Source organism: Homalodisca vitripennis, chromosome 6 (genome assembly GCF_021130785.1).
Source record: "Homalodisca vitripennis isolate AUS2020 chromosome 6, UT_GWSS_2.1, whole genome shotgun sequence".
In the NCBI taxonomy this organism is placed as follows: Eukaryota; Metazoa; Arthropoda; class Insecta; order Hemiptera; family Cicadellidae; genus Homalodisca; species Homalodisca vitripennis.
In genome coordinates this window covers 100,045,304-100,057,368 of record NC_060212.1, presented here as the reverse complement: position 1 = coordinate 100,057,368, position 12,065 = coordinate 100,045,304, and the positions used below count along the sequence as shown (strand labels likewise).

General features: G+C 32.6%; 1 protein-coding gene across 1 annotated transcript in view; it reads right to left on the bottom strand.

Annotated features, from left to right (window-relative positions):
* Positions 1 to 12,065, bottom strand: part of LOC124364644 (synaptotagmin-5) — a 112,120-nt gene that overhangs the window by 19,738 nt on the left and 80,317 nt on the right. The window contains exon 4 of the mRNA XM_046820273.1: positions 11,751 to 11,923. Coding sequence (XP_046676229.1) covers positions 11,751 to 11,923 — 173 coding nt within the window. The remainder of the gene's footprint in view (positions 1 to 11,750; positions 11,924 to 12,065) is intronic.

Genomic DNA, 12,065 nt, shown 5'->3' with positions numbered 1-12,065 from the left:
GTCATCTCAGATGTGCCATATTGGAATTGGATAACATGCTTTACATTTAAAGATGATGTTGTGATACATGATTCGATGTTTTTATATGTAGAGCAAGATGTCGGAATCTATTGCTTAATAACTTGATTCGTTCTTGAGACATTGGTACTTTTATGAACAATTAAAGATTTTTCCAGCACATTTATAATTAGCTCTATAAATATAATTATAACTTATTAATAGCTAATGGGTAAAGGTTATGGATCGTACCACCTTTACTTTGATTGATTGATTGATTTATTGATTTCCAAAATTTATGTACAGAGTAAAATAGAATAAATAACAAATATCTTATAGGAACTTATCCCCACATGGGCATCAGCCTGTGTGTGGGGAAACGAGTTCCTCAGTCTGCACTACCAATAACACACAAAAAACTTAAATTAAAATAAGGAAATGAATTGTCATTATTAAAAACATTTTCATTAACAAATGAAAAATGAAGATTTAACCTCTAAAATAAACCATACAAGGCCAGATCATGGAATACATGAGTAAATTTAGTTAATAAATAATCTAAAACTTGAAAGGAATATACTTATTTAGAAAATACAATTTGAAGACTTAAAAATGTAATTTATAAAAACTTGTAACTTACATAAAAAAGAGCAATCAGAAAGACTTAATTAAAAATTAGCCGATATAAGTAGAGAGAGACTTGGACCACACCTGCACACCCACGCACACACACTAAACACACACACACACACACACACACACACACACACACACACACACCAATCACGCACACGCACACATGCACGCACCACACGTCCTCGTTGGCCTGCAGTCAAAACGATTGTACAAACTCACCAAACACTCAGACTAACATTGATTGTAATACAAAAATATAACAAAATTTAATACATCAAAATATCATATCTAGGTGTAGATTGAGGAAAAATACTGACGAAATCCATCTCGCCCAGCATCTACTAACCATTTATTGACTAATTTTTTGTACGTACTAATAGTGCAAGGTCTTGGGTTTTTTATAAAGTATGGTAATTTTGAGAAAATTATATGAGCAATATAGTGAGATGATGTTGAATTAAAGGCTTTAACGAGTCTAGGAATAATAATTCCGCGTTATGAAGTGAAGAACGCGTAAAATGGCTGTGGTTACTGAGAATGAAAATTGAATCTCGATGGTGAAAAATGTACAAAACTAATGTTCGGATATATAATTGCGAGACGTTAAAAACTTTAAATTCTTCAAATAATAAATTGGTTGGATAAGTACGATTTCGCTTCACAGCTATTTTTATAATAGTTTTTTGAACGACTTCTAAGGGAGCAAGGTTATTTTGAAAACAGCCACCCCATGCTAAAGTACCATATTGAAGAATTGATTGCACATAAGCATAATATACAGTTTTTAAAAGATCTATTGTAAGTATATTACGCAGATTACAAAATATAAAGATAAATTTACGAAGTTTATTCCGCATGTAAGCTACGTGATTACACCACTTCAAACGATTATCAAAAACTACACCCAAGTATTTATACTCACTCACCCTATCAATACATTCACACAAAACGCATCCATCCTGGCCACCACAAGTATGCAACCGTAGCTTAAAAAGAAAAGGGTCGCCGTCAGCTCGTATAGAGATTGGCATACATTTAGTTTTGGCTATATTAACTGTGAGCCGACATTGATCAAACCAGCGCTTGACAGTGAGTAGACCGCGCTCAGCCACATCCCTCACTTCCTCCCAGCTTTCACCCTCAAATAACAAAGCGGTGTCGTCCGCATAAATAAATATCTGTCCTTTACACAAAGTCAATCTTCCTAGATTGTTAATAAAAATTAAGAAAAGCAAGGGTCCAAGAGTACTGCCTTGCAAAACCCCATACTCAATTTTTTGAGGAACGCTTGTATGGCCTAAAACAGAAACAACTTGATACCGATCGGACAAATAACTTTTGAACCATCTCCAAGAGTTCCCTTGTATTCCAATATATTTTAATTTTTGTAGTAATAATTGTCTATCACAACTGTATCAAAAGCTTTAGCTAAATCTTTAAAAATCAATAATGGTTTTTTATTACGGCTAATCGTGTCATGAACACTTTTAGTTAGCAAATATAAATCGTCATTCAAATTCTTATCTTTTCTGGAACCGAATTGATTTTGTACAAGAATATTATTGATGTTTAAATATTTTTCGAGTTGAATTCTAACACATTTTTCCAATAATTTAGATAAAACACTAGTTAAAGTTATTGGCCTGAAGCTAACACATCGATTTTTTGGGCCTCCCTTATAGATTGGGATTTCTTTACCTATTTTAAAAGATGGTGGGAAAATTCCCTGTGACATACTATTGTTTATAATATGTAGAAGTGGAAGCTTTAATAAATTAAAAAACATTTTGATAAGAGTAGCCGGGATTCCATCTTCTCCCGGAGCAGACCCGCCTCTAAGGTTTTGTACAACACGAGCAAGGACATCCTCGGATATCGGCTACAGCTGGAAGTAAGAATTCGCCCCGTAATCCTCGTCATTCATAACGACTTCAGTCACGGGAGGCACAGCACTGGCTAAGTTGGCACCACCCTAACATAGTACTCATTTAAAGTGTTAGCTACATTATTTATATCATTTGTCTCAATATTAATTTTGCCATCCAGAAACTGTTCAATAGGAAAGGAATCTTTTTTTTATTCGTGTCCATAATTTCAGCAATATATTTCCACAAGAGCTTATTATTATTTTTTGAGCCATTAATTTTATTTCTAAAATACATTTCTTTAGCCAATTTAATAGTTTTATTTAAAAGATTTCTATAGTGCTTGAAACTGGTTTTAAACATTGTATTAAAAGGCTTGGCCTTTGAGCTGCCTACTCATTCTATCTCTGATTGATTTAATTTGTCCAGCGGTAACCCACGGCTTTAGCTTGACGTGCTTAGAAGAAATTGGGTTCTTATTAATTAAGGATTGTGATAGAATATCTTTGAAAAACTGAAATATAATTTTAATGTAATACTTTCAATATGGCGGTCGAAAATATGTGCGTATTCAAAACTATATATTTGCAACTCAAAAATGATCAGCGTAAGTCGATACCTGAAGAATTGTGGAAGAAAGGATATATTAAACAATCGTCCTATATAAGCACTGTTGAGTAGAATGTACATAAGGAATTGTGTACATAAGGAATTCTGTTAGAACTGGATAAATTGGAACTAAGTTGAACATTAATTCTCATCTAATACTTTTATAAAAGTCCATTGTAAAAATTGAATTTTAATTTCAGGTTTCAAAAAATGATTAATAACTTATGGAAGTCTGTTTTTACTAGGCAATAGTGCGGTTTTGGTTGGGGCAGAAATAAGACTTGTTGGTTGAATGTAAGGGCTGAAGGGGCGAGGGGGTGGAGGGTGGGGGTTGAAGTAGTGGTAAGTGTTTCTGGTTCCTGTAGGGCTCTCTTACTCTCTCTCTTGTAATGTAACCCTTAGCCTACCACTACTTACAACCAAACATTAGGCCGGAGTTCTCTGTTGCATTTACTGCAAGACCAATTAATTTGCTATTTTTACATCTCGAATCCACTTGTCGAGAACCACCAAAGAAATGCTCGTAGTTAGCGAATAAAAGTTTTTATCCTCCCTATTCAGTTTTTATATAATTTATACTTTCAAACTGAAACATATTTTTGCTCTGTGCAGTTATTTCACAGTCTGAATTCATTCCTTGCAGAATCTTTAATCTTGTAATTACAATAGTTTTCTAATAAATAAAAAAGGACATTGTGCTAATATTAGCACAAAATGTGGAGAAGGTTATAGAATCGTGCATATAAAATTATAAATAGACTCAAAAACGAATTTAACACCGATCAATTATGATAGCATACACAAACAAGAAGATACTATTTATAACTACTAATATAAATCAAATCAGTACCAAACCGGTATTGTATTAATAACAAAGGACTGATATCAGTATTGATAACTAAATTCGTGATGATAATTAGGCAAGATACTGGCAAACGAGAAAACTGTTAAATGAAGATGGTATTATAACAGTATTATATGTACAAATTAGATGTTTTGATGTATAAATGTGAACAGATATATGAATGCAGAATGGACTAGAACAGTATTAATGAAGAGAGCTCTCTTTAATGAATTAAGTACTACATATTTTGAATGAAATATAAAAAAAGAAGGAAAATTGGTACATGATAGTTCTATAATAATAGTGAACAGATATATAAATGTAGAAGAGACTAGAACAATATTAATAAAGAGAGCTCGCTTTGATGAAGTAAGTACTGCATATTTTGAGTTCAAAATAAAGAAAGAAAGAGGGAATTGGTACATGAGTGTTCTATACTAATAGTGAACAGATATATAAATGTAGAAGAGATTAGAACAATATTAATAAAGAGAGCTCGCTTTGATGAGTTAAGTACTTCATATTTAGAATTAAAAATTAAGAAAGAAGGAATTGGTACATGAATGTTCTGTAATAACAGTGAACAGATATATAAATGCAGAATGGACTAGAACAGTATTAATGAAGAGAGCTCTCTTTAATGAATTAAGTACTACATATTTTGAATGAAATATAAAAAAAGAAGGAAAATTGGTACATGATAGTTTCTATAATAAAAGTGAACAGATATATAAATGTAGAAGAGACTAGAACAGTATTAATAAAGAGAGCTCGCTTTGATGAAGTAAGTATTGCATATTTTGAGTTCAAAATAAAGAAAGAGAGGGAATTTGTACATGAGTGTTCTATAATAATAGTGAACAGATATATAAATGTAGAAGAGACTAGAACAATATTAATAAAGAGAGCTCGCTTTGATGAATTAAGTACTTCATATTTAGAGTTAAAAATTAAGAAAGAAGGAATTGGTACATGAGTGTTCTGTAATAACAGTGAACAGATACATAAATGTAGAAGAGACTATAATAGTATTAATAAAGAGATCTCGCTTTGATGACTTAAGTACTACTTTGAGTGAAATATAAAAAAAGAAGGAAAATTGGTACATGATAGTTCTATAATAATAGTGAAGAGATATATCAATGTAGAAGAGACTAGAACAATATTAATAAAGAGAGCTCGCTTTGATGAATTAAGTACTTCATATTTAGAATTAAAAAATTAAGAAAGAATGAATTGGTACATGAGTGTTCTGTAATAACAGTGAACAGATACATAAATGTAGAAGAGACTATAACAATATTAATAAAGAGAGCTCGCTTTGATGACTTAAGTACTACATATTTTGAGTGAAATATAAAAAAGAAGGAAAATTGGTACATGATAGTTCTATAATAATAGTGAAGAGATACATAAATTTAGAAGAGACTAGAAAAAATTGATACCAGGGATAACAGAAAAAAACTGAGCATAGACAAGGAGTCAGAAGTTCTAGTGTTGAGAGAATATGGGTTTTGAAGATCGTGTACATTTATAATGAAAATATATACATTTTAAATTAGGAAAATGAAAACTGGCGTGTAATTTTTGTTTTTCTTCTTGTGACAAAAACTTTAATGTCTTTATATAAGCTACAATTACTTAGTTTGAAATATTAAAAACACCATAGAATTGTATTACAAACATGACATCATGTTTTTCTGTCGTACTAAATACTTTTTTGTTCGTTAGAAAAGTTGTGTTGTGTATGTCATTTATTCAACGAATCAATTAAATAATATTTAGCACTAAATTAATAATTAAACTCTGGTAATTTAATGTTGTAACGTGTAATAAAACAAAAGACTAGGGTTATTTCAGTGTAATATCACTCATTGGTATTTTTATGTTATACGTATTAATTAATTTGATTGTAATGTTGATGAATTAATTCAATTATATCGATGTTCCGTTAGAGGTAATCCTTGTTCATTTGTAATTGTAATTGGTTGGAGCTGTATCCTTTATATTTATCAAACTGATAAAAGATCGGCCTGCCAATACAGGTTATACAAATTAATTCCGGTTTGGACTGTTTTAATTAAAAACTGTACGCAGTAAATAATGGAAATTTACTGTTTGTAATATATGTAATCACATACTGACTGACTCGTCACGAATATCCGAAACCACAAAAAGGTTTTACTTGGAATTTGGTATATGTTTGTCTTACCTCTTTACAGGTGCTCGCTAAGAAATCCTTGCAGCCAATCCGTGGAAATGCGCTAATAACCACGAAGCTTTTAATGATAATTTTTTACGTTATCCCCATATGAGGCCTATAGATATGTTTAAGACCAGTGGTTTTCATAATAAATCGCGAGAAAAAATGGAAAACCACGATATCTTTTGAGTAAACAACGCTCCTCATTTTTTCTTTTGTGTTTTTAATTTTAGGAATATATATATATATATATATATATATATATATATGTATATAATAGTGTGTTATTATAATTGTAAGCAAAGTTCTATTGAATTATAACAAATAACAAAACTATAGTGAAAGAAAATTTTATTTTAAATGCTATATTCTGTTATTATTGATTTCACAAAGAGGCCAGTAATTTGATAACTCACAGAATTATTCCTCTTCGTTATTTGTTCGTCGCTTGAGCCTCCAGGTTCAAGATGGGGGATCAATTTTAAATTAGTAACCGAGTCTTCCTTAAAAATTATTTAAGGTGAGGGTTGTTTCTAATTAAAAGAATTATAAGTTGTAAGCCCTTTCCACATTCTCATTACTTTTTTCAGAAAAAAGCTAACGAAGAAAGTAAGTCAACTCTTTTTTCGTTGAAAGGTTTCCTTTGTGCTATTTATTACGTGATGTAGGCTTTCCTTCACGGGAGAAAGCAATTAAGTTGTGACTTTAAAAAGCTTGATTGGGATCTGGAAATTGGGTTGGCTACTCCGTCAACACAATAATGCACGGTCGCTGTACCTCATTATGTATTGAACACCGTGAATTGATTTTCCGTCCGTTCACGGTATTACACGCCCACTAGTTGATTGAAACGACGTACGCGTCGACGCAAGCTCTTAAACAAATTTATACACTAAAAACATTGAATACATTGACAGTTTTACCCCATCTTGCTTTAGTTATGGCAGAAAAGTAGGTATTATCTGTTTACCACCAAAAACTGTTCTTTTACAGTTGGAAATATCACAAGAATGTGCGATGTTACAAACTAATAATTTTCAAACGTGTTCTCGATCGTATACATATTCAATAAAAAGAATGTTCAGTATAAAAAATTATGGTTGCCTGTAAAGTCGGTTTTACGGGCGAAGATTTTACGTGACAACGTCTTTTTCTCGGTAGAATTTTATTGATATGAATATTATTAAATTGCACAATAGGAACAAGGAATTGAATGAAAATAAGAATTGCACAAATTTTAACTATAGAAATATATTTTGTTTACTAAAACATTGTACATAATTTGAAATTAATTAAAATTTGTTATTGTAAATGGTAAAGTTGAATAAAACATTTACTAAAATTGGAATTTGAAATTCTTGCTAAACACAGTTAAATTCTAACTTCGCGCGTGGTGATTGGTCGGTTTAGTTCGTTTGTTTGGTCGCACTGTTATGACATGTTAGAGGTTATAATTTGTTATTTTAAATGTTTGACTAGCAATACGCGCTGTTTCTTCTCAATCGACTGAATTACGATTGATTGCAGAGTGATTTAAACTAATAATTTACTTAACACTATCAACATTTGTCAATAGTATGACATAACCTATAAACTCAGTTTCTCAACTTTTGTGTCAATCTAACAATTAATCAATCAATCATAGTTTACGATAATGAAATATCAGTGTACAATTATTTACCTTTATTGTTGTAGTTGTTGTAAATGACGAATCTAAGCACTCCACATTTTCACGAATAAACATAGTTATCTGCTTTATCCCGTGCGGCGGACCCACAGTTATCTGCTTTATCCCGTGCGGATCCCGTGCGGCGGACCCACTGGACGGGCATCGTAACGTTACCGGGCGTTACACTTTTTCATGAGTGACTCCGAGCCGCAACCTAATTTAAGACGTTATCACGTCAAAAATTCCCACATAAAAAATGATCATTCTTGATTTTTAATTTCAAAGAATCACTACAAGATAAGAGTGCACCATACATTGTGTCGCGTAACAGGCTTCGCTAAGGTAAGATCCAAAGTTTTAAGCGTATAGGCTCATTTAATTCTCTATAAGTCCAGTGGATACATAGACAGACAGGCAAGTATACATACAAGAAATCTTTACATCTTGTTGCACACAAAAGAGAAATTGTATTCGTGTACTGAGTGATATGCTTCAATACCCCTCAGCCAAATTATATGGTTGGGCAGGCAGCATCATTTCTTGAGATTTCGTGCTAGGTGATACATTTACGTATTTATTTATTAAATTGAATCTTATAGCAGTGTTTAAGTAACAAAAAGTTGATGATGAGGTATGTGTTGAGTTGTTGAGGAAGTTAGGCAACATGGATGAATATGTCACGTGTTAAAATCTCATATTATTGTATTATATTGTAATTCTTCTCTATGTATAAATGAAGTTTCAAGCATAATACATTTAATTTCTTTCATTTAAAATTTCATATCAATGTTCAAAATACAATCACGTTGGATTACTGTTATAAGATATTTTTTTGGGGGATGCTATCCCAATCCTCCCACTGTAGCCTCATAGTTACGCCACTGTGTCTATCTGTCTGTCTATTTTCAACATGTCTCGAAAATGAACTAATATATAAACTTACAATGTTCCATGAAGCTCCATTTATATATTTATTTATATACAAACGGATAGACACAGTGGCGTAAACTATGGGGCTACAGTGGGAGGATTGGGATAGCATCCCCCAAAAAAATATCTTATAACAGTAATCCAAAGTGATTGAAACGAAGCAGTTAAAGTTTTTATTTTGAATTAGGATTATTTAATTTATTAAAACTTAGCTTTAATCAGATTTATTCCAAACCCCCCAATGTGAAGTGCCCTCTCAGAAACAATGTACTAGTAACGTCACTGGGTAAACTGAAAGAATATAATCTTTTCCATCTCCTCGACTTACGTGTGCGGTGTTACAAACTAATAATTTTCAAACGTGTTCTCGATCGTAACGCTAACGCTCAGCCAATAATTAAAATTATAATGAATAATTGGAAAAAATGTTTCCATAGGATGTCCCGGCTGTTAATACGAATATATGTTATAGTGGATACAAAACCTTTCTAGTTTTCATATATTAAAAATGTGTGTAGAATGAATGGCGAGACCTCGTCCATATTCATACCGTACGATTCACATATCACAATATACGTATTCAAATTATTGTAACCTAATAATGTCTCGAAATCCAACTGTGATATGGATGAAATGTATAACATCAATATGGATGGAATAGCAGTAATGTTTAACTGATGCAAATAGAAACCCTTCTGTTTCCGGAGACTCTTAGACTTTATCTGAGCTTTAAATCTTCTCCGAAACAAATTTGTATTCATCTCTGAATGTTATATGATAATTTAAAATCACACAAGGAAGTAAACTACACCATAAAATGCACACACCACACAGGGGCGTACTGACGCGGGAGGACGTACGTGACCGGTCCCCTCTCCAAGAACATTTTATTTCGAAATAATCGATTACCCGATGACCTTTTTTGCATAAATAAAAAAACCATTATATTGGAACTTCTTTTAAATCAGTAATAATAAAACATATAGATTTTTATATAATTTTTTTACAATTCAAAGTATTTTTTTTTCATTTGCGAAATACGGGGCACTACACATGTATAACTCAATTTCGTTCAACACACTAAATATATGAATTTTACCGTCACGCAGCAACTACGAAAGTGAGGTCAGTTCTTATTATATTTTGTGGTTTCTACATATACTCGATACTTTCAGTAACCGAGCACAAAAGGTACTCGCATTGATTTAGAAACACACGTAACAAAGTACTCCTAAAATGCAACAGTTACATGTCCGAACTACTGTTTCTGCTAAACGAGTCTGATGACTTTGTACCAGGAACGGCATTAAACGTGTAAAGTATCTGTATCGCAAAATTACCTTTAGCAGTAAGTAATCTGTACCGGACACTTTCGGTTTGAGGTAACTTGTACCTCACTTTCACTAGTACGGTATACATTAATTGGGACAAAAATGCTATCTATAACTATGGCACTTGAAATACCTTAGACAGAAAAAAATTAAAGGAGCCGAAAGTAGATGCTTCTTAGTCGAAGTTGGTTTTTTTATATATACTTTCTTACTCGGGAAACAAGACTTGTTTTTCAAGTGTATACTGAAAATACCGTAGTGGCAATTGAATTTACAACGGTTTTATCAGGTCTTCACGACTTATATAAATATACTTTTTTCATAAAAAAACATAAAATAGAACTAGTAGAACATTGTATAAAATAGAACATTAATTAGCTTTTGAATCGCTTGAAAAACATGATACAGCTCTACATTATTGCATCATAAACGCTTACATTAAGAAGGATAAGCCCTTAGATTTTGAGAATTGCGGTGAAGCCGCGGATCAATACTTAAATAGTTACTCTCAGGACAAACTAGTATCCTGTACAAAGTATCTGTTATAGTAGTCCCTACGTGATCATTTGTCACAGTAGTGACTGAACTTCCAGAGCTCAGAGAAGTTCTGTTCTGCGTTAGTTTGTTATCATCCGTCGTCACCACGAGGCAACACCGCCCTTGGCGCAGTCTGGCGATTTGAGCGTTAAAACGAGCAGTGACTGGTAAATTAACAAAACCTGCCATATGTAATATGTGTTAAAAATTAAACGTTTTAAAAAGTGGTTTACAACATTGCACAATCAAGATAATGACTCTTAGCTCCATAAAGTGACCAGTGACGAATGTTGTGAGCCACCTGGTCAATAATAAAAGAAAAGATGGTCATTTAATAAAAATTTTATTTTCATGCTGTCATAAATTAAAAATTAGGTATTCAATTACAGTACACTTGTATAAAAATTTGGTTTTAATCGGATCAGAAGCTTCCGAATTATGAATGTTCAAATTTGCTGTGTCGTTTAAAAGCACCAAAGCTGATATATTTTCGTTGTTAGCGATATAAAAACTGAAAGTTACTTTTAGAGAACAGATTTAGAAACATAGAAATGAACGAACTTAATTTTAAAAATCATTAGTCAACTCCCGTTATTGTAGCCTATTAGGTATCTTGTGGTCAACTTTCGAACTCGGATATCTATATTATTTGGTCCGAGAGTAGACATCAAGGTCCTTAAGGTGGTCTTGATTTATGATTTAAACGTAACTATTTTGAGCAATATTTTGTTATTGTTGTAAATCAATTTCGTTTTAGTTAAATATACTTCATATAAACTGTATTTGTTTCAGAATATTTTAATTATCACTGTATAAACTGCCTGATGATTGATAGTAGATTGGTTTTACTGTAAACTTGAAACACTCTGACCTGATCTTTGCACTCTCTTTATTAGTTCATAAGAACTATAAAATAACGATTCTAGAACCCAACATTTCAAACTTTTCTCGGGGGAGGGCCACCAAACCCCACTATTGATATCGGGGGGTTTCTATGCTCCCGACTCTCCGGTGTTCCGGACATCCCTTCCCCCCACAGAGAAGATTTTTGTGTGCGCCACATCAGAAGATGATATGAGTCTCGTTGTCAATATACCTTTACTCACAACCACCAGGTGTACCAACTGACCTGATAGAGTGTGGTGTCTATCTTGGTGTGGTCCAGCTTCGTGTGCATGCTGGATACTCTTGGTCTCGTAGTAGTTAGTACCACCTGTTTATCGTTGCGGACTAAGGGTTCCGCTTGGCCCTGTGAGAACTGAGAGGGTGTTGGCGATCTTGGAGATCCGGGCGGAGAATCTTCTGTGAACATTTATTAGGAATTGGAGAAGAATTTTAACACTTTAATTAAGTCAACACAGTTTTTGGATTTCAACTTCTAACTCTAAATCTGTTGGTGTAAGTGTCTGAAAACAAGTAAATGAATCTCAATTTTAATACTGCA